The 24381-nt window shown below is 37.1% G+C and overlaps 1 protein-coding gene across 2 annotated transcripts in view; it reads left to right on the top strand.

The window, feature by feature from the left end:
• Positions 1 to 24381, top strand: part of trpc6b (transient receptor potential cation channel, subfamily C, member 6b) — a 27382-nt gene extending 3001 nt beyond the window's left edge. For both annotated transcript variants that reach the window (XM_048168628.1, XM_048168627.1), the window contains 11 exons: positions 4470 to 5226; positions 8927 to 9112; positions 9301 to 9465; positions 9678 to 9894; positions 10501 to 10728; positions 12198 to 12462; positions 16926 to 17121; positions 19756 to 19959; positions 20206 to 20262; positions 20425 to 20500; positions 22310 to 24381. In XM_048168628.1, coding sequence (XP_048024585.1) covers positions 4470 to 5226; positions 8927 to 9112; positions 9301 to 9465; positions 9678 to 9894; positions 10501 to 10728; positions 12198 to 12462; positions 16926 to 17121; positions 19756 to 19959; positions 20206 to 20262; positions 20425 to 20500; positions 22310 to 22446 — 2488 coding nt within the window. In that variant the 3' untranslated portion in view covers positions 22447 to 24381. The remainder of the gene's footprint in view (positions 1 to 4469; positions 5227 to 8926; positions 9113 to 9300; positions 9466 to 9677; positions 9895 to 10500; positions 10729 to 12197; positions 12463 to 16925; positions 17122 to 19755; positions 19960 to 20205; positions 20263 to 20424; positions 20501 to 22309) is intronic.

The raw sequence follows: 24381 nt of genomic DNA, 5'->3' as shown, positions 1-24381 counted from the left end.
TTCAAATGTTTTTTTTTCTTTTCTCTTTCATCTGTCTTTATGTGGTTTGTATTTGAAGGATCAGTTAGTTTTTCAGCATGTTGTGGATTTTTGTAAATCTATGACGCATTTGATCCAAGATCAAAAAAGATTTAGTCACTCATATACTGTCTATTCTGGCCTGGTGCTGTTTGTTTGTTTGTTTGTTTTTGTTTTAGGATTTTTTTTAGGATTAATATCACTCCTTATCTAATTTAAAGTTAAGCTTAAGACTCATTTATTCAGAACAGCTTATCCTTCATGATTACTGTTTGCACTCAAGTCTAGCACTTTTGTTTTTTGTTATTCTTATAGCTGTCATGTTTTGTAATTGCTGCATTTTACTTAGGTTATTGGCATTTACTGTTATTTATTATTTTAAATATTGTTCTTGTTGCTTTTTCTTGTTGTACGGTGACCTTGAGTGATTTGAAAGGCGCCTAAAATAAAATGCATTATTATTATTATCACTCAAAATACAAAGATGAAGATATAGTTGTTCTTGTCTTGAATTTTAAAGGGAATATACAGATTTAGGTGTAAAGAAGAGAACATTTATCTGATTTATCTAACAGTAGTTAATGCCCCTTGACTTCTGAAATGATTTTTTTCTTGATTAACCAAGACAGCATTGTGTGGGAGGGCTCATCAATCTCTGATTCAGCGCTGTTATTGCTACGGAAACAAACAAATTGTTTCAAACAAAATTAGGCAATTTAAACGCAATCATTTAGGCACATTTTCATCCTGTATTCTTTGTCTGACACATACATTTGTTACCCAGTTTTTTCAACAACATTTTAAACAACTCTGTAATTTGGTAAATCTCAGATGTTTCACATTTAAAATGTTGTTGTTGTTTTTAAATTAATAAGCATTTTAGATCCATTAACATTGATTCAAGTATAATCTGAAAAAGAGATTATAAACATCTCATCTGTGTACAGTGAACAGTGTACTTCTGAAAGTCAGCACTTACTCAATTACTTGGAATACATGTTATGATTCTTTAGAGATATAATGTTTCAGCAAGTCTGCTTAATCAATTACCAAAGAAGCATGTCAATATTATTCAGGAAAATAAGATTTTCTTATCAAGGTGATAGCAAAAAATGAGTACACCCTCCTAAAAGTTACTAAATAAAGTTTAAAAAAAAAATCTGGTGTAAGTTCAAGCCAATGTTTGATCAACAGGTAAGTATGTTACTATGTTTATGAACAACTGAAAAAAGCACAAATGTCAAGGCATATCAAAACTTCTCCAGGTCCCCAAATCAGCCTCAGACTCCAGAGGGTTAAACCAAAACATTTAAAGAGAAGTAATTTATTGACAATTAAAAGTGTTATATAGTCCACTGAATCATTCTCAGACTTAATGCTGACAACAATGGAAGCACTTGGGAGAGAACTGTCAGGAGACTTATTTCTTAGCACAAAAGAGGACAGTGGTACAAGAGGATTATCAAATCATTGTTTTAAGTGTGAAAATATAGCAAAAGTAACACAGAAATTCAAAAACAATGGACTTGTGACAAAGCCCCTGAAATAATAAAGCCTTCATTTTAAGCTTTCGTTTAGTGATGAGGGATTTTTTTGCTAGACAAAGAGCAGAAGAAATACCAAGCGAGTGTCTCAGAGCCAGCAAAAGCTATGAAAAGAGTGACTGTTTATCTCACAGAGTAAGATGCAGCCTGCAGAAATGACATGCATGGTTGTTGTTCTCACTGGAACCTACTGTAGCCAAAGCACAATAAAGTCAGTTGAAACTTGAAACATAAGATGTTACCCTTTCCTCATTCCCTGCATTGTTGGGCATTTTTTCAACATGACAATGAGGATATGCATTTTCCCAAGGTGAAAAACCTTCTGTGGACATGTATTGCACTCAATCTTAACACTCTTGAGCACCTGTGGGGGATTCTGTAGAGACGAGTTGAGCAACACTCCCCCTATCTCCCCAGATCAGGGCATTTAAAGGTGCCCTCGAATGAAAAATTGAATTTATCTTGGCATAGTTAAATAACAAGAGTTCAGTACATGGAAGTGACATAGTCTCAAACTCCATTGTTTCCTCCTTCTTATATAAATCTCATTTGTTTAAAAGACCTCCGGAGAACAGGCGAATCTCAACATAACACCGACTGTTGGGGTGTACGCCCCCAATATTTGCATATGCCAGCCCACGTTTCCAACATTATAAAAGGCATTAGACAAGGGCAGCCAGTATTAACGTCTGGATGTGCACAACCAAATCATCAGACTAGGTAAGCAAGCAAGAACAATAGCGAAAAATGGCAGATGGAGCAATAATAACTGACATGATCCATGATAACATGATAATTTTAGTGATATTTGTAAACTGTCTTTCTAAATGTTTCGTTAGCATGTTGCTAATGTACTGTTAAATGTGGTTAAAGTTACCATCGGTTATTACTGTATTCACGGAGACAAGAGCCGTCGCTATTTTCATTTTTAAACACTTGCAGTCTGTATAATGCATAAACAACTTCATTCTTTATAAATCTCTCCAACAGTGTAGCATTAGCCGTTAGCCACAGAGCACTATCAAACTCATTCAAAATCAGAAGTAAACAATATAACAGTATACAATACTCCCATAATCCAACGCATGCATGCAGTATGCATGACGAACACTTTGTAAAGATCCATTTTGAGGGTTATATTAGCTGTGTAAACTTTGTTAAGGCACTGCTTAAGGCAAGCACGAGCTCTGTAGGCGGAGAGCACGGGATTTAAAGGGGCCGCAGCATAAAATCGGCGCGTTTATAATGATGCCCCAAAATAGGCAGTTAAAAAAATTAATAAAAAAAAATCTATGGGGTATTTTGAGCTGAAACTTCACAGACACATTCAGGGGACACCGTAGACTTATATTACATCTTTTAAAAACATAATCTAGGGCACCTTTAAGGAGCTCATCATTCAGGAGTTAAAAAGGACAGATGTAACGATTTGTCATGAACTTGTACACTCCGTGCCAAGAAGGGTTAGAGCAGTATATTCAAAATTATGGAGGGCATATAAGTACTAGAAAATTATACATTTGTTGAATTAAATCTAGGGTGTACTCATTTCTGCAATCCTTAATTTAAACAAAATTGGCTAATTTACTTATTTTATGGCTATTAATGACATATTTGTTCAGAGGGGGTGTACTCATCATTTATGCTGTGCTCTGTGTATGTATATATATATATATATCGCATGCGATTGTCACGCGCATTTCGTCAGTAAAGCCGGTTCCCTGATTGCCGTCACCTGCTTTCAGATGGAGCGGCATTTAATAGACAGAGCCGTAGATCACTGATAAGCCACGCAATATCGCATTCATATCGCAGATGAATCGCCTTCGATAATGAACGCGATATTGGGGGGCTTATCAGTGATCTACGGCTCTGTCTATTAAATGCCGCTCCATCTGAAAGCAGGTGATGGCGATTTAGCGGCAATCAGGGAACCGGCTTTACTGACGAAATGCGCGTGACAATCGCATGCGATATATCGCCCAGCCCTAATATATATATATATACTTTAAACCAACTGGTCCCAAATAAATTTTTATGAATGTATGAACTGCAGTTCTTTTCAAATTCACACAGGTGTCCTATCAGGGTAATCACAGGTGTAGTTCATCACATTAACTATGAACATGATCCATTAACGTTTGTCAACCACCAGATGTCCAAATATTTTTGGTCTGCACTCTGCATGAAACCTCTTCATTCTGAACACTCAGCCTTGGAAACCCGTGAGGATGATATACAGCTAAACATTACATTAGTCAAAAAAATTCATGATAGCATAATAGTGGTCAAGCTAACAGGCTACTTATAATTCGAAGTAGCTATTTAAAGGGAAAATATATTTTTAAATACATGTTTAAAATATACAATAATATTTATAATCATATTATATAATTCATAATATGCCTCTTTTTGCAAGACTCCACAAACATACATACTATACAATTAACTGCAGTTTTTAGCAAAATTATATTCCTTGTATTCCTTTTCAAACAAATTATTAGTACAGCAAACTTATTTTGTGTGGTTCATGGCACAATACTATATAATGACCTCATAAACACTTTTACCATAGTTTATGATTTGTAAACTAATACATTCTGTAAACTAATACATTCTACATACATTCTGATATAGTAAACTTGCTCAATAGCTCACCTGGTAGCTCATGGCACTTGCGATGTGAAGTGCTTGGGTATGAAACATGAATCACAATTGACAAGCTCAAAGATTTTTAGAATCAAGCTAAAATGGCATGGGTGCTTCAGGAAATGTCCTGTGCCAGATCGTTGTTGTATGCATCATGTTTACCCGGTCCCTGTTGTTTCTCACCTCACCCCTCTGTTCACTTACCAATACTTTGTTTTAAACAAGTTTGTGATTTTGATTTTCTCTCTGTCGGAATAGGTGGAGCAATGATGACATTCAGAGGCACGCATTGGCTAAGAGCCGGCGCATGGCTACGCGAAGACCGGCCTACATGTTTAACGCCCGTTACAGTAGTTTGTCCTCAACTGAAGAGCGTTTCCTAGAGGCGGCTGAGTATGGAAATATCCCTGTCATCCGTAGGATGCTAGAAGAACTTCCTGAACTTAATGTCAACTGTGTGGACTACATGGGCCAGAGTGCATTGCAGCTTGCGGTTGCCAATGAGCACCTAGAAGTTACAGAACTCTTGCTGAAAAAAGAGAACCTGGCCAGGATAGGTGATGCTTTGCTTTTAGCCATAAGTAAAGGATACATTCGTATTGTGGAGGCCATTTTGGGCCACCAGGCCTTTGCAGACACAACCAAACTTACTAGCAGCCCCCTCCAGGCAGAGACACAAGACGACTTCTTCGCCTATGATGAGGATGGCACTCGGTTTTCCCATGATATTACACCCATTATACTAGCTTCTCATTGCCATGAATACGAGATTGTGCACATTCTGCTAAGGAAGGGTGCCCGCATTGCGCGCCCACATGACTACTTCTGCAAATGTAACAGCTGTCTTTATCACCAGAGGCATGACTCTTTTAGCCATTCGCGTTCCAGAATCAATGCCTACAAAGGGCTGGCTAGCCCCGCCTACCTGTCCCTGTCCAGTGAGGACCCAGTACTGACGGCTCTAGAGCTCAGCAATGAACTGGCTGTACTGGCCAACATAGAAAAAGAGTTTAAGGTAGGCATAATAGTATAAAGGAAGAGAAAATATAGATCCTATTATTAAAGGGCTCCTATTATTCTCATTTACAAGTTCATAATTTTGTTCAGCAGGTCTACTAGAATAGGTTAACATGATTTAATATTCAAAAAATTCATTCTTTTTCTTATAATTTAAGTTGTTACATAACCGGTAAGGGGAGTTACGTTATCAATTTGAGCCAAGTCTGATAATGACAGTCTCGCTAGCACAACTTGAGCAGGTCATTTACAAGTGGAAGTTTTTTTATTTTATACATCTCTTACATTTCAGATGTGAATTTATAACTGTCATTTCTCTAAATCACAGTAAAAACTGTATGTCCGTTAACACACTGCATTCAACTGCACGGTTCAAGAAGCAGTAGTCAGAAAAACGGTGAGAAAACAAAGTTGTACTGCTGAGCAATAGTGTTAAAAATAAATTTAGACCACTAATTCTTCGATTCCTCTGCATTTGGAAGTCCAGGTTAATGTTTTTCCCTCTAAGTAAAAAACAAAAAAATAAGTTTCCTCAACATGTCATAAACTCTTCCTGGCCTTGTAATTAACTTATGCAAATGTGTTACATGGTGACGTAACCACGTCATGGAAATAATGGCAGGATTGCGAACAAGGTGTTTCAGGTGAGTGTTTTCTGTTGGAGCCGTTTACGCGTGGACTTTGTGGCTTGTAACTTTGCAGATCGTTTACATGCACAAACAGATACATACTAAAGGAAAGGTAAAAAAGCATAATAGGTCCTCTTTAAATAATGGAACATGGAAGAATGTGATATTTCCCATCCCAACTTACTTTTTCAATAGGTTATATGTCATTGTCAACACAGTAAAGAAGAACGGGTTTGTCCAAACATTTCATTGGGTAAAATCAATAGATATAGGTTATTATCAATATCAGGCTGGAAGTAAATTAGCAAAAAGACAAGCATTTAATAGGTTTAAGAAATCTGATTCAGGTTTTTTTTCTTTTAACTTTTTATGCAGAGTGCATATGGATGTGGGTGTGCAATCTTGCTTGGTAGTTAGTGAGTCTGCAGCCTTTGCCTTAGAGTGGGTGGATTTGCTCTTCTTGCTTATATTATTATTGATGGGTGTAAGGTTTTGTATGCAGATTCAGTCTTAAACAGATGGTAAGATGGTTCTCTAGAAAGAAAGAAAAAACATAACTATTATCTGCTATGACATGTGCATAATCACATGCCAGTTGCATTCAGTTTCCAACCATTAAGGATAATCATAGGTGGCAATCTCTGGCTGTGACCGTAATTCTGTCACGAAATGTTTTTGTAACACTTTACAATATCTTTCATTAAGTCATTAAGTCATTAAGTGAGTGGTGCTCACCTATGCCAACATTAATTTGGGGGTTGCTGTAGCATTAGAGGATGGTTTCTAGGTTGATTTGGATGTTTGCAGGGCCAGGGTGTCCTGGGTGTTTGGTGTTGTCAGGTGGTTGCTGTTCATGGAGATTGCTTACAGTCTCTATTCAGATATCAGATTGTTCAAATCACTTACCCTGAGTATGAACAATATTAATATTGAAAATTCATTGCCTGATCTGATGAGTCTTGATCTCTGCTGCGACATTCAGATGGTAGGGTGAGAATTAGCCATAAACGACATGAGAGCATGGATCCATTCTGCATTGTATCAATGGTTTAGGCTTCTGATGATGGTGTAATGGTGTGGGGGATATTTTCTTGGTGCACTTTGGGCCCCTTAGTACCAATTGAGCATCATTTAAAGGTGCTCTAAGTGATGTCACGCGTTTTTAGGCCAAAACATTTTTTGTCACGTACAGCAAACATCTCCTCACTATCCGCTAGCTGCCTGTCCCATGAATACACTGTAAAAAAACGTGGTCTCTGTAGTCGCCACAAGCTCATAAAATGGCAATAAAAACAAACTGGTGCAGCCTGGACCACGAATCATAATAAACATGCTTCAGCCAATAACCGACAAGAATGATTTTAAATGCGCGTTCATGACTGTTTCAGGAAGCACAGAGGGGAGGGGGAGGAGGAGGAGGAGGGAGGGTCTAGCTAGCCTCTGTTTTGTTTGACAACACTTCGAACGTCAACAGGAAATTACATCCACCCAGGATCACTTAGAGCACCTTTAAATGCCACAGACTAACTGAGTATTGTTGCTGATCATGTTCATTCCTTTATGAGTAAAGTGTATTCATCTTCTGATGGCTACTTCCAGCAGGATAATGTGCCATGTCACAAAGCTTGAATCATCTCAAACTGTTTTTTTGAATATAACAATATACTCAAATGACCTCCACAGTCACAAGATTTCAATCTAATAGAGCACCATTATGAATTGGTGAATGGGAGATTCGCATCATGGATGTGCACCCGAAAAATATGCAGCAACTGCGTAATGCTATCAAAATCTCTGAGGAATGTTTCCAGCAACTTGTTGAATCTATGCCACTAATAATTAAGGCAGTTCTGATGGCAAAAGGGGCTCCAACCTGGTACTAGCAAGGTGTACCTAGCAAATTGTGGCCATGTTTATTAATTTGGCCCCTCTTTTTAGTTAAATCTTGGCCACAAATTAGGAATTTGTGACAAATTAAGAAGTTGTGGCCATGTTGTGATAACTGTTCCCTTGTTTTAGTTAAACGAGATAACTGCGTATCCATGATTTACTAAAACGAGGAAAAAAATTCTCACGTTGTGGGAACGAATTCTTAATTCATGGCCACAGTATTTATATTTTTGTGGGACTTTACTTGAAATACCTTTTATTTTAAAGGTGCCCTAGAACCCTTTATCACAAGATGTAATATAAGTCTAAGGTGTCCCCTGAATGTGTTTGTGAAGTTTCAGCTCAAAATACCCCATAGATTTTTTTTATTATTCAATTTTTTAACTGCCTATTTTGGGGCATCATTAAATATGCACAGATTCTGTGCGTGTCCCCTTTAAATGCTCGTGCTCCCCGCACCCAAGGTCGCAACTCTATAATACATTGCATAAACAAAGTTCGCACAGCTAATATAACCCTCAAAATGGATCTTTACAAAGTGTTCGTCATGCAGCATATCAGACCATATAAGTATGGTATTTATTTGGATGTTTACATTTGATTCTGAATCAAAAATCAGAGTTTGATAGTAGCCTATGTTTGGCTAATGGGCTAAAGCTAACATTACACACTGTTGGAGAGATTTATAAAGAATGAAGTTGTGTTTATGAATTATACATATATATCATGTCAGTTATTATTGCTCCATCTGCCATTTTTCGCTGTTGTCCTTGTTTGCTTACCTGCATAAAGTCTGTTGATTCGGCTGTGCTGCTCCATACGTTAATACTGCCTTGTCTAATGCCTTGAACATGGGCTGGCATATGCAAAAGTTGGGGGCGTACATATTAATGATCCCGACTGTTGCATAACAGTCGGTGTTATGTTGAGATTCGCCTGTTCTTCAGAGGTCTTTTGCACAAATCAAATTTACATAAGAAAGAGGAAACAATGGTGTTTGAGACTCACTGTATGTCATTTCCATTTTCAGAACTCTAATTATTTAACTATGCCAAGGTAAATTCAATTTTCAATTCTAGGGCACCTTTAACGTATACTTCAGGTTTGGGGTCAAAATGGAGTAATTTTCATCATACTTGTGTGTATTTTCAACAAATCTATGCTAATTTCCATTCACAGAATGATTATAAGAAGCTGTCTATGCAATGTAAGGATTTTGTAGTTGGACTTCTGGATCTTTGTCGGAATACGGAGGAGGTGGAAGCCGTTTTAAATGGAGACACAGAGACAGGTGGCCACTTTGACAAGAGCGACAGACCTAATCTAGTTCGGTTAAAACTGGCCATCAAATATGAGCTGAAAAAGGTGGGTTTCTCTCATAATAAACATTAATAATGCACACAAAGTTTTCAGTAAATGATAATAGGCAAATTGATTCAACCAAGTTGCCCTAAGTGTTGAAATACAAATGCTTCATTACTGTGGATAATAGTACAGTAATATTAACATATCTGTTTACTGTATCTCTGCCTGCTTTTATGCCTCCTACACAGTTTGTAGCCCATCCAAACTGCCAACAGCAGCTTTTGTCCATATGGTATGAGAATCTGTCTGGGCTCAGGCAGCAGACCACAGCTGTCAAGTTACTTGTGGTTCTGGGGGTGGTGGTTGGACTTCCCATCCTGGCCTTACTGTACTGGATAGCACCCTCAAGCAAGGTCAGACTGCAATAACCTCAACCTTTAGCCAATGCGAATCCAGCCATGGCACTGAATTTCTGTTATGCTTACGTAATATTATAAGCGAGAAAAGAACAATATTGTGTATGGATTTATTCTTAATATTAACTGTGCTGTTTCTGACTTAATACAATATTAATAATTTAACAATGCAACTTTTTATTTGTTTTGTGCAATGTTTTTAATTCAAGTTGGGGAAGATCATACGTGGTCCTTTCCTAAAATTTGTGGCACATGCAGCTTCCTTCACAATCTTTCTTGGCCTTCTCATCATGAACGCTGCTGACCGTTTTGAAGGGACAACTCTCTTACCAAATATGACCATCCACGACCACCCCTCCCAATTGTTCCGCATGAAGACCACACCTTTTACCTGGATGGAAATGTTGATCATTTCCTGGGTCATAGGTCGGAAACCTCTCACTGTGTTATGCAATAACAAATCAAACATTTATTCTAAATAAGATCATTTACTTGCTCACATGACATTCCCAACCTATATATATATATATATATATATATATATATATATATATATATATATATATATTTGGAACACAACCGGAACTTTTGCAGAATGACAATTGGTGAGTAAGTTCCAAAAAAGACAATAAAGCATCATAAAATCACTATGAAAGTAGTCCATATGACCAGTACATATGGGTTTGGAATGACATGAGGGTGAGTAAAAGATGACACATTAGACATTAAGTTTAAGGAAAGTTCCCACAGCTATGTACTAAAATAAATCCCAAATGACTGCTGCAAGAACACAATGATCCACAGAAGGGTCACGACTCTTCAAACTGTCTAACATCTGTCACATCTGCCCTATGAAAATATATTAGAAATATTTGTAAAAATGATCTGTGAAAGTGATATTGTTCAATTAGAAAAGAAAAAAATAATTTCACTACAGACTCAAGCCGTTTGCTTAAAAATATCAAACACTGAATGACTGGGTGCATGAATATTTTTATAATAAATTTAATTATCTGTCTCTTCTGATTAAAGGAATGATTTGGGCTGAATGCAAAGAAATATGGTCTCAGGGTCCTCGGGAATATCTGCTGGAGCCTTGGAATTTGCTGGACTTTGGAATGCTGACCCTTTTTGTTACTTCCTTCATTGCCAGATTTATGGCATTTTGGCATGCAAATGTTGCTCAGAGTTACGTCGACAAGCACTACACAGATCTATCAAACATTACCTTGCCCCTTGAGATAGAATACTATCGTCTTGGTGAGTACTGCTGTCAAGCTTTACTGAAGAAATAATGCTTTGTCCATTTAAAGGGGACCTATTATGCCCCTTTTCAAAGTCTTGATTTTGTTTTTGGGGTCTTAACTAGGGTTTCATGCTTGAATGTTCAAAAAACACATTATTTTTCACATATTTTACTTCATTGCAGCACCTCTCTTCCCAGTCTGTCTGTAACGCTCTGTTTAATTCCTGTCTCTAAGAAGCCCCTCCTTCCAAAAAGTGTACTGTGCTCTGATTGGTCGAGTTTCAACACACTACCAACGGAACTCACTAAAACCTTTTCATGCTCAAATAACAACATTACACACTAAAGAAAGTTGAAAATGTCAAAAAACAAACAAACAAAAAAACAATAGCAACATTTTTAAAATCACTTTATTTTGACATAATCTCAAGAATGTGCTCTATGGAGCATCAAAACTGCCAAATAAATAAATGATTATTATGATTTCTACAACATTACTTCAACAATGCGAAAATTAGTTTTGCAAAAGATTGATTTTTTTTTTTTTGATATATTTTTTTTTTATGCAATGTTGATCATACATGGTCCTTTCCTAAAATTTGTGGCACATGCTGCTTCTTTCACTATCTATCTTGTCCTCCTTATTATGAATGTGCATTTAAACTGAACAGCAGATCAAAACTGCCTCACGTTATTGAATGAAATGTCAACCTACAAAGAGGTATAAGACTGAAGCTTTGGGGAGTGTTGATGGACTCTATCTACTCAATCTATGTTCTTTTTTTATGAAACTTGCCCACATTTAAGTGTTGATAAAAGAATGCATAAAGCTAGAATAAAAGTGTTTTGTTTTTTTTGTTTAAGCAGAAGCTCTGTTCTTTCTTTTGATATATTTTCACATTCATTCAGCAAAATATTCTGGGGGCCATGAATTTTTTGTAAAAATTATTAAAAAAGCTTTTTTTTGTTTTTTTAAATGCTGGCAGGGAAAGAGTTAAAGGGATAGTTCACCCAAAAATTCAGTCATCATTTACTCACCCTCAAGTTGTTCCAAACCTGTATAAATTTCTTTCTTCTGCTTAATACAAAAGAAGATATTTTGAAGAATATGGGTAACTAAACAGTTGGTGGACCACATTGACTTGCATAGTATAGAAAGAAAAAATACTATGGAAGTCAGTGGGCCCCATCAACTGTTTAGTTACCCATATTCTTCAAAATATCTTATTTTGTGATCAGCAGAGGAAAGAAATTCATACAGGTTTTGGAACAACTTGAGGGTGAGTAAATGATAGAATTTTCATTTTTGGTTGAACTTATCCTTTAATGAAATGGGAGACAAGTTGGAACATCAATGTAGCAGATCACACTTTTTCTACCAATGACTTTCCATGTTGAATACCTTCAGCTTGACTTTTGAAAGACCTGTGTTTTGAAAGACCAGATTCTCAGCCTTTACAAGTTTCCTTTTTATATATTTCAGCTCGTGTCCACTGGGTTCCTTCAGACCCTCAGCTGATCTCCGAGGGCCTTTATGCCATCGCAGTGGTTCTGAGCTTCTCTCGGATTGCGTACATCCTGCCGGCCAATGAAAGCTTTGGGCCCTTGCAGATCTCTCTGGGCAGGACTGTGAAAGACATATTTAAATTCATGGTGATCTTCATAATGGTGTTTGTGGCCTTCATGATTGGAATGTTTAACCTCTACTCATACTATCGTGGAGCAAAGCAAAACGGTGCTTTCACAACGTAAGCAATGAACATATCTGTTTGATTGACATTAATTCCTTTAATGATTGTTTATCTCTTCCTTGGTAATGGTATCACATCAATGTCTTTATTCGTTATAAAATTACAAAATGCCCAGAGCCTTGGCAGCAATGCACTAGGACATACTGGATGTAGGCGTTTGGCAAATTCAATTATCATGACTGCCACACCACGACCATGTCCATGTGGACATGAGAGTGAATAAGAGTCTTGGACTCTTCATGCTCTTGATATTTAAAAAGCCTCAGGTCGACATGAAATAGATAAGTAATTAATTTAAATTCAAAATGAATTCATTAAAGAATGTGAAATCAAAATTGGACTGCCATTTAGTACATACAGTAGCTTTTAGACCATATAGGTGAGTTTCGCCAAACTAGTCACATGAGAAAACATCTCGGCTACGTATGGTAACCCTCGTTCCCTGACGGAGGGAACAGAGATGTGTGTTGAAACCGAGATATGGGGATTCGCTCTTGAGAGCCCCAATCACCTCTGAGAGTATCAGAACAGGCCAATGAAATTGGCGTGCATGATTTGCATGCCAGGCCACACCCTTTCATACGGGTATAAGGCCGGCAGCATGCAAGCTGCGCTTCTCTTTTGTTCTGAGGAGCCAAGGTAGCATCTCGGCCACTTCAGCCATCAGTACAGAGTTGTGGCCAGAGGTACACGTCTCCGTTACCTCCATCAGGGAACGAGGGTTACCACATGTAACCAAGATGTTCCCTTTCTGTCGGTCAGTTCAACGTATGGGTAGGACTTAGGACTTGTTCCTCATCCTCCCTGACCTTGCACAAAGTCTGTGCGATAAGGCTCACTGGTGGAAACGCATACTTGGTAAGCCCCGGGGCCAGCTGTGCGCTAGTGCATCCATGCCGGCGGTGGGGGGAGGGGACTCGGTCAGGGAGTACAACAGAGCACAATGGGAGGATTCGCGGGAGGCAAACAGGTCCACCTGTGTCTTTCTGTATTGACTCCATATCAGCTAGACCATCTGGGGATGGAGTCTCCATTCTCCGCAGTACGTGACCTGTCGTGAGAGCGCATCGGCTGTGCAATTGAGGTTGCCCGGGATATGAATGGCACGCAGCGACTTCAGTCATTACTGACTCAAGGAGGAGATGGCGGGTGAGTTGTGACATGCGATGAGAGTGGATCCCGCCCTGGCGATTTATATACACCACCGTCGCTGTGTTGTCTGTGTGGACCAACACATGGTTCTCCTGAATCAATGGCCGAAGCCTCCTCAGGGCCAATAGCACAGCCAACAATTTTAGGCAGTTGATTTGCCAATGCAGATGGGGTCCTCTCCAGGGGCCAAAAACTTCATGCCCAAAGCACACGGCATCCCAGGCTGTCTTAGAGGTGTTGGTTGTAACAAAACACACCTGGACACTTGACCTAGGAGAACTCCTGCCCTGATAGCCATGCAATGTATGTGCGTGGTCCCATGCCTATCTCGGGACTCAAGACTGAAGCCAATGCTGCAGCAGTCTCAGATGTAACAATCTGAGCAGCATGACTGCGGTTGTAGATGCTATATGCCCCAGGAGCCTCTAAAAGTATTTCAAGAAATGTAGCATTAACTGAGCGCGGTCCAGAGAGAGCTGTGCAGTCATAGTGACCGAGTCCAGTAGTCAATCAAGCCAGTCGTCGAGGTAATTGAGAATGTGAATGCCCGCAAAGGAGCAAGGGCAGCCTTCACAACCTTCGTGAAGATGCAAGGAGACAGGGACAGCCTGAAAGGGAGGACCTTGTACTGGTATGCTCGTACATGAAAGTATGCGTTCTTCAGGTCTATACAATGAAGTAAGAGCTGTAAATATCCTTCTTCATCTCGGTCGGGGGGACAGGCTCTACCGCGTCCTTCGCTAGAAGTTTCGTGATCTCCTGCCGCAATCTGATAGTTCTCAGAAAATGAACTGTAACTTAGTGAATACTAATCACAGAAAAGTTAAACTTATGTCTTAAAAAACGTTAAGATGTCAGGTTTTAAATCATTTAAGTCAAATCGAAAACAAACCTTCTGTGTTTATGTAATCTGTATGAAAAGAGAGCCATGTCAGAAGTCCGTGATTCAGCTCATTATCTGCTAATGCGGCCACGCCCACGGAGCCAGCGCTATTCAGACGCAAATTCAGAGGCAATACATGCATTCATCGTCTCAGTCGTGTATTTATTGTCTTGAAAAGTGTTTATCTGGATGTAAAAGTTAGGGAGCTCTAGAAGACATGCAGTTAGTTCCTGTTTTCTTTTCTTCTATAGATGAATTTTAGATGAGTTTTTGTTTCTTTAGCGCCCTCCGGCTGCAGTATGAATTGGAAACTCCATTCATGGAATAGCCTCTTCTTCTTTTAGATGAATTTGTGGACTAAAAATGCACAGAGAGCGCCCTCCGACTTCAAGGATGAATTGAAAACACCAGCGCTCATAGTAATGACAATGAATATTAAATAAATATAACTTCTCTGTATAGAAAATTGACATAAGCATATGAGAATCCAATATTTCTCCAAATGTGCATGCTTTTAAACTAAAAGCCTATATTCAGACTCTTTGCATCACAGAAATACATTATATTTTAAAGTATAATATAAAACCATTACTTTATATTGTAATATATTTTTCTGTATGTTTCATATATCATGATGAGCTTGAGACATCACAGAAGGTTTTTTTCACAGCCTACCTGACTGAAATGCCTCATTAATATGCAAGTCATTTCAGCTCATTACTATCCAATTCTTTTGTCTTCTCAGGTGAGAATGGCCCATTTTTCAGTGGTGATTCACGCCTCCATGCATACTGTGTTTCTTGGCAAAAAGTGTCTTACAAAAACTAAATCAATATATTGTTTTATATGAAGGAGTAGGCAGCATAATTTTTACATAATTTTGAAGCAAAAACTCTAGTTTACAACCTCCAATACCCTAAAGTCTTGTGAACACAGATTTAATATACTTATTTTGGCCTTATTTCAGTGACTTAAGTTTTTTGTTTTTTCAGTAACCACGCATAAACATTATTCCTTCAAAAACACAAACATGTACATACATGTTCCTCACATATTATTGTAGCCTAGTTTGTGCTGAATACAGTGTAATGACACTTTTGTCATTTATATGTTTATGAACAACTTAAAAAAGCACAAATGTCAGAGCATGTCAAAACTTCTCCAGGCCCCAAATCAGCCTCAGACTCCAGAGGGTTAATGGAAAAATATTTCTCTGAAAAAGTGAGCGATCATTTTTAGCTTTGTTGCAAAGTTTTTTGTAGTTTTTTTTGGAGTATTTCCAATTAAAAACATCATGTTTGGGCAGGACTTTGAAGAAAAAAAAAAAAAAAAACATTCTGTAGTCTTTAGTCAGAGCCATGAACCACTTGTTACTTTCTATTCCTAGTCAAAGGCAACTTATATTACAGGTAGGTTCATTTGAGAGAGCATTTGATTTGGTCATAATACCACTGTTACTACAAGATGAGTCATCAAAAAATTCCCCAGATGAGAAAGTACATTTGCAAAAAGTATATTTTCTCAGTTTATAAGAGTTGTCTTTGAAGCTTACAGACAGAGTGCATTAGTGCCTGGCCCCTTTTTCAGCAGCGCTGGTTCCAGAAGTGTTTTTTCCATTCATTTTTCCCATAGGGACTTTAAAAAAAGTATTCATTAAAGTGTTATAAGCCATGAACCTAGAGAATCACAATACTACAAAATTTGATTTGAAGCAAAAAAGTATTCCAAAAATCGGACAAAAATACAAAGGTACAAGACTGTGTACTGTATGGCTTTAGTGAGGGAAAGAACTACAATCCCATGAAGCATAATCGAACAGCATAATCAAATTAAAAACATAAAACTACTCATTTACAAATGTTGATTATATATATATATTATATATAAGCTGAAATCATGTGGGCTGACGTCTTCAGCAGAAGCATTTCTATTCTATTCTATTAGTTAACATTAATGCACTAAATAGCATTAACTAACAATGCACAATACATTTGGTAAAAGTTAATCTTTGTTAATGTTAGTTAAAATAAATACAACTGTTTTTTTGTTAGTTTGTTAGCTCAGTTACATTAAATAATATTAACAGATACAACTTTTGATTTTAATAATGTATTAGTAAATGCTGAAATTAATATTAACTACGATTATTAAAAACTTTAGAACTTTTTTCATTGGTTATGATAGTTAACTAATGTTAACAAATGGAACCTTATTGTAGTGTTACCAAATTTTGTTTGAAGTAAATTGACATAAACATACAGTATATGTTCTTAAACATTCATATGTTTATGTGTATGCAATAATTATCCTTACCACAGCAAATATTTTATAGATTTTTTTTAATTGACATTGATGAATGAAATACTATTATATAACACACCCCAGACCTAAAGGAAGTCATCTGTTTTTTCTTCTTCTTCTCCAGTGTGGAGGAGAGCTTTAAAACTTTATTCTGGGCTATTTTTGGACTTTCTGAGGTCAAGTCTGTCGTCATCAACAACGGGCACAAATTCATTGAAAATATTGGCTATGTACTTTATGGAGTCTACAACGTTACCATGGTTATCGTCTTACTCAACATGCTCATCGCCATGATCAACAACTCATTCCAGGAAATTGAGGTAATCATATTATGAAATGAGATCTGTGAAATGACCAGACGTTAGGATAGGATTGTACAGGCCAAGGGTAAATGTCCAGACCCCACCATTTCCCATTCATAGTCCTTTTCAAATGAGATACAGATCCTTTATATTACTGTTACATTTGTTGAAATGTAATGGGATGTCCTTTCTGGTCACAGTAGAAATTGATTATCTCATAAACTGCAGCCTGTTTGTATACACTGTGCAGAAAAAACTTGTCAAAACTGGCTGTTCACAATGTATTACAGTAGCATCCAACAGTGAAATATAAATTGCTCATGCATTGAATGAAACATATCTGCAAAGTAAGAACATCATTAATAATAAGAGGGAGGGAGGACTGATCAGGCAACAGGAAACAGAGGAAGTTATTTTTTGATGCATTTTATTGCCATCTGGGGATCTTGTTATTTGTTGACCATTACTAATATGCCAACACACTTAACTGTTCAAATCATACTGCCCCTTACTGTTTTAGCATGCTATGGTTTTATCAGTGCATTTACAGAAGCTACAAATTCCAGTTACATGTCATTTATTTCTTAAGTACACAGGGAGACTGGGGCTAGTGGTCACATGGGGATGTTCTGTATATCAGTGATGAGTCAAAAATCCAGTTACACAAATGCTCTCTCTAGCAGTGGATTTGTATGTTGGTTTCAAACACCTAGTTGAAAATTAAGATTGTTTAAATAAATTAAGATTGTTCTTGTGGTTTCTTTCATCCAAACTAAAATTTCAATATTATAAAACCTTTGTTTTATCATTTTAAATCTAAATTCTAAACTTATTTTTGTAAAATGGTTTACTTAAAAGTGTGTTTGTGTGATCTTTATCTTTATAAATACTACTTGCTTTGTTTTCTTTAGTGCAATAATATTCCTACATTTATTATTGTGATTTACAATTATGCATTTTGCAGATGCTTTTTTTCCAAGCACATTTTACCAATTCCAATCCACATCAATCTTAATAACCACTATTAATATTGGTTTTAATCATTCATAAGTGATATATAATTGTTCATGAAGGCTGGAAATGAAAAATGCCTTATATTCAGGTGTGCAGAATTATTAGGCAGGTTTTCTTTTACAGGCAAAATGAGCCAAAAAAGAGATTTAACTCAGACTGAAAAGTCAAAAATTATTAAATACTCATGAGAAGGACGCAATACTAATGCAATACTAGAAATTGCAAAGTTAAAGCATGACCAAGGGACAGCAAAATGCTCATTGGGTCAGCGGGGTCATACAAAAATAGCTGGAGAAGAAACGACACTTGTTAACTGCAAAATAATTAAGAATTAAGTGTGAAACCATCAGGAACCCTTTAGTCTCCAGCGCCACCATTTTCCAGAACTGCAACCTACCTGGAGTCTCCAGAAGTGCAAGGTGTCAGGATCTCAGAGACTTAGGTTAGCTAAAGAATCCTAAAAAAATGTCCCGTTCTTAATAATCACAAGCTGAAGTGTTATAAAATACATGAAGACTGGGTTTTTATAGGCCTTATAGACAGACAGCTTGAGAGTGACTCCTGAAGGACCAACACCACATCCTCTTTTACCACTGTTTGAGGAATTTATCTTCCAGAATCTGGCAGTAAGCTTTGGAAGATCATTTTTAGTCCATCTCTGCAAGACGGACATTTCAGGATAAGAGATGGACTAAAAGTGAACTCCCACACCTTACTGCCAGATTCTGGAAGATAAATTCTGATGACCCAATGAGCATTTCACTGTCCCTTGGTCATGCTTTAACTTTGCAATTTCTAGTATTGCATTAGTATTGCATCCTTCTCATGAGTATTTAATAATTTTTGACTTTTCAGTCTGTTATATCTCTTTTTTGGCTCATTTTGCCTGTAAAAGAAAACCTGCCTAATAATTCTGCACACCTGAATATAAGGCATTTTTCATTTCCAGCCTTCATGAACAATTATATATCACTTATAAATGATTAAAAACAATATTAATAGTAGTTATTAAGATTGATGTGGATTGGAATTGGTAAAATGTGCTTGGAAAAAAAATATGAGCAGAAAATCAACTTGCCTAATAATTCTGCACACAGTGTAGTTGTGGCGCCCCCAATTTTATGAAACTTTGCGTGCGTCCTCAGAATGTCCTGTTGTCTTTGTGTCAAGTTTTGGACAAGCTTGGACATTGCTTTCAGCAGCTATAGGTTAACTCGTAAAAATGGCCGTTGCCTGACCAATTAAATAAATTATAACTTTGCAATGCTTTGACGAATCAAAATTCTTTTTTCTAGGAGAAATTCGAAAAAGTACGTTTTTAGGAAAATTGACTCGATGGATTCTGGGGGAAAAAAATGTAGTTTCTAGTCCATAGGTTTCCAAAGTTATGATAAAAAATGCAAATTTCCTTATAGCACCACGTAATGTCGGACAGGTGTGTGCATGTGCACCTGTGTAGCGGTGCACAATTGGGACCATCTCTATGATTTACGGTCTCTGACACCCATACACTTTCAGGACAAAAAAACAGGGAAGAAGGGGCCACTCTATATGTATCTACATGGAAATACACTGATATTATTGTGATAAATTGTATGCCATTTTCCAATGAAACCATAAAATATGTCTTTTTGACAGGATGATGCAGATGTGGAGTGGAAGTTTGCCAGGGCTAAGCTGTGGTTCTCTTACTTTGAGGAAGGAGGGACGCTGCCTGTGCCATTTAACCTCATCCCCAGCCCCAAATCAGTCATCAGCCTGGCTATAAAACTCAAAGAGCTCCTGCTAATACCCCTTCACAGACACAAAGAGGACCTGAAAGAGGACACAGAGCTCAATGTGGTGAGATGAAGGGGAGACTCTTTAAATGACTCAAAATGCATCTGATGCGTGAGAGTTTTCTCACAACATTTCTTTCAGTTTTATTTATATAATAATGGTCTGTCTGTGGGGTTCTCAATGAAAATGAAATCCTTTTATTGGTATTTGGTGCCCTCTAATGGCCAGACGACATGAGGAGCTTTTCATTTATTAAAAGAACAAAATATTTTTGGTTAAATATTCACAAAGAAATATTTTTTCCCTCAGTCGGGTAAACAAAAAGAGTCCAGTGAGAAGAATTCGCCTCATACAAGTCGCTACCAGGTAATACACACAATTCTGGCTTTATTTTGTGATTCCTGTACACTAGCCTGATTATTACATAGCTACTTACTAAAATAAGTAAGCTATATGAGAGACAAGAATCTAGCACAACTGTGTAGATTTCCTGCTATTTTTTATTATTTATTTTTTTTGTATTCACAGAGGATCATGAAACGGCTAATCAAACGATATGTTATCAAAGCACAGACTGACAAAGAGGGAGATGAAGTTAATGAAGGTACAGTGTGAATTTCTGTTGTATTGATAATGCGCTAGACATATCCATGTGACATATCTAATGTCAAACATTGTGAATGAGAATGTTACTCACTGAGTATAGCTAATTGGGGTTTGAGTTCAGAAAGATAAAATCGATTCATTTTGATGATTAAATTGCCTCTATTTTGTGCTGTATTAAAAATTCCCAATTTTGTTCTACAATAGACTGACATGCATCCAAGGTCAAAAAACACTTGCATTTTCTCACAATATACATTACAGCTTCACTTCTTTTCTCACAGTGTTTGAAACTTTTGGGGCTTTTCAAGGACTCTCTCTAAACCCCTCCTTTACGTGAACCTACACTGCTCTGATTGGTCAGATGGCCTAGTCTGTTGTGATTGGTCTACCAAATACAGCATGTGTCGAAAATGCAACGCTCATTACCATATCTAAATTTCAGCTTTCTCAGCACTTGTATACAGAGTGTAATGAACACTAACGATGACATCAGTTTTAGCGTAGTCTCAGCCTCAGACGTTTTGTCCATGGACCGTTGGCTGAACATCTGATGCATAAGGCACACAAAATGGGAAACACTTCTGGTTACTACAGTTTCGAAGTCATCATCTGATTGGTTGAATTCTTTTTATTGGTCTGCCTGGAAACAAAGCTGTCATTAAGCCAAACCCCCTCATGGAAGAAGAAAGCCGTTGTGTTTACAATCGTGCCGAGCACTTATCAGGATCAACTAAAAGCTGGATTTTCAAAAGTATGTGAAGTTCGCTGCGCCATTGCTGTAAACTTGCACAACGTTCTTGAACGAATCATTTATTAGATTTATTAGATATTAGATCTGGTATCATAGGGACATCGATACAAACAACGAACTGTGATTGGTTGCTTTACATGTCAGTCAGACAGTCTCTTGGTTCGTCCTTGGCTAATGAAAGCTTCAAACGACATGTCAACAACACAAACCAAACTCTTCCAGGCTTCAGCTACAACTACAGTGTTTGAGGGCGGGTCAAAAAAGACATTGTTCATGGACAGCCAGTGAAGACCATAGGCTGGCATTATGCAAATTTGTTACAAACCTTTGTAGGACAAGCCACGCAAAATCGCGTTCAGTATCGAAGATGAATCGACTTCGATAATGAACCCGATTTTGCGTGGCTTATCAGTGAATTACGGCTCTGTCTATTAAAAGGCGCTCCATTTGAAAGCAGGTGATGGCGATTTAGCGGTAATCAGGGAACCGGCTTTACTGGCGAAATGCGCGTGAGAATCGCATGCGATATATCGCCCAGCCCTAGCAGGAAGTAAGACTGGGATTACTGACGACTCGATTCAGGCAGTTCAGAATCGGTTCTTTCTTTTGGGAGACAATAGCTTAATTTATCATGCTCTTTGATCTTTGAAACTTTGCAGACCTTTTACATTCACAAGCAGCTTTATTACACTCTACATGAAAGGTAATATTCGAAAAAGCATAATAGGGGCACTTTAAGCTTTGCTCTTGAAGTCAACATGAAATCAAAACTGACCCTGTTTATTTTCTCAAAAATTACAGTTGTGCTATCATTTGCTCACCCTCATATTGTTCCAAACCAGAAATTGTGTTGTTAATTAAACAGATCACAGCACTTTGTGAGAGCTCTTGTCCTTGAAAGAAAATAAACCTATGGGGAAATGCATTGCAACTTTGCATGAAACAAAAAGTTTTATTGTCTAAAATGTGGTTTCAGATGGAACTACCTTTCTAGGTGGATGAACTTCTGGTTATGTGTTGGTCATGTAATGATCCAGTTGACTTTGTGTCTTAAAGGGGAACTAAAGGAGATAAAGCAGGACATCTCAAGTTTACGCTATGAGCTCCTGGAGGAGAAGTCCCGTCAGACAGAGGAGCTAGCAGAACTGGTCAGGAGACTGGGAGAGAGGCTCGCCAGTCAACAGAAACTGTAGTTTTTCTCAACAGGAACCCTCTTTTCACTTTTCTCAAAGGATTCTTATTAGATAGTCAATAGTGTAATACAAAATGAATTCTATGATTTTCTATTTAAAATATCATGTATTAAAGGTAGTACAATAAATACTATGACATAAATACTTGAAAAATAGTTTAAATAATATAATTTAAAAACATATCAGACCTGGGGTGCTAAATTCATGAAAATATCATACTGTAAAAGTTTTAATAGTACTAAAAACAGGCTTCATTTTCTTAAAGCAGAAATTTCCTTCTTTTTTTTCTTTTTTTTTTTTGAATATGACAAGTGCTGGGGAGGGGGGGGGGTGTTAAAATAAATAAACATGAAACTAAATATTTTCCAAATATATTTTGACATTATTAATATGATTTTTTTTTTTTTTTTTTTTTTTTTACAGTACAAATTGGTTCTTTATACAAGAAACTATTTAGATGCTTCTTAATATTTAGGATGGGTGTCCCTCTCATGTTTTATATTTAGAGGTATGTGGCATCTAAAAATTGAAAACCCGTCTTAAGAAATACTATGACCAACTAGCAGATAGCCAAGTCTTACTTTTTATTTTTTAATTAGACAGATTTTTATGCAAATGTCTTAAATAAAAGTTTACAGAAAAAAAAAAAAAACTAAGGCTGTGTCCAAAATCGCCCCATACCCTTATATAGGACACAGCCATTTGTAGTGGTGTCCGAAACCATAGCGGATGTTATCAAGTGCACTAATTCAATCCCACAATGCACTGCAGGAACAAGTGTACAACTGATGAGAATACCCATAATGCACTGTTAAAGTTGCATGCCGAATGAATTCCCGCAACTTGCCAGAAGATGGCGCCTGCAGCTAAATCATCCATCCATTTTTAAACCCTTGGTCCAATGTGGGTACAGTGTAATATCATAAAGGTATAAATTCATTTTTAATTGTTTAATTAAGCTTTATACAAGCAAGTTTCCATTAAAGATTTTAAGATAAATCTTTTAATTACTACTGGAGGTGCCAGTTTGCTAAGTTTCAAATGCTTATTAAACAGCAAGAACAAACTATGCAAAAGCGTCAGTCCTTCCGGCACACTCATTGTCTGAATTCACTCACTCGCTTTCATTCTCTCCCTCAAGTGGACTATATTAGTGGAGTAATGTAGGGAATAGTGAATGAGGGTATATGGGGGAGATTTCAGACACAGCCTAAGTCAATAGTCTAAACAGATCATGCAACTGGCCCTGGAACATGTTTTTAACAGGGTTTGTAAAAATTACTCTGTTATATTCTTCTTTCCTCTAAACCATAGTTGCTTGTTTTATAAGCAACATTTCCTCTGGAGAGCACCAATTCTGCGAGGGGAAAAAAAAAAAAAAAAAAAAAACTGAAATTAAATTAAATATTTTATTATATTTCAGAACACATTTTTTTGAAAGTCACGTTTTTGCTTCTGAAAACGCTAATGCTGCTGTTTGCCATTGTGTTGCCTTGCCGTGTCATATTCTAAATATGCAACGTTACACATATAAAACACAGTTACAGCAAGACTAAGAAAAAAGCTTCAAAGTCTTTTTTTTTTTTTTATTCGTTACACTGTTTTCAGTGAAGCTGAGCATTGTGGAGCCAAACTTATGTCACAGAGCAGAACAGTCTGAGACCAAATGTTTCTAATTTTTGATCACTGTAAACGTGTAGTTAATGTTTTGCATGGTGGTATTGATGTTAATGAATGTGGAAATGTCATATTTTAGCATGTCATGATTTTATGTTTGAGAATCAGGGTACACTACAAATATGTTGCAACCCCTTGAAACATGCTTTATTAACCCTAATTATTAATTATACATTTTGTGAAGTCTGACAGTGTCAGTCAATGGTATATTTATAATAAAAAAATGGAAATGTAAAAATAAATGTTTCTTTAACAAAA

Source organism: Megalobrama amblycephala, linkage group LG19 (genome assembly GCF_018812025.1).
Source record: "Megalobrama amblycephala isolate DHTTF-2021 linkage group LG19, ASM1881202v1, whole genome shotgun sequence".
Taxonomy (NCBI): domain Eukaryota; kingdom Metazoa; phylum Chordata; class Actinopteri; order Cypriniformes; family Xenocyprididae; genus Megalobrama; species Megalobrama amblycephala.
Note: the sequence above shows the minus strand (reverse complement) of the source record. Positions and strands in the feature narration are given on the sequence as shown.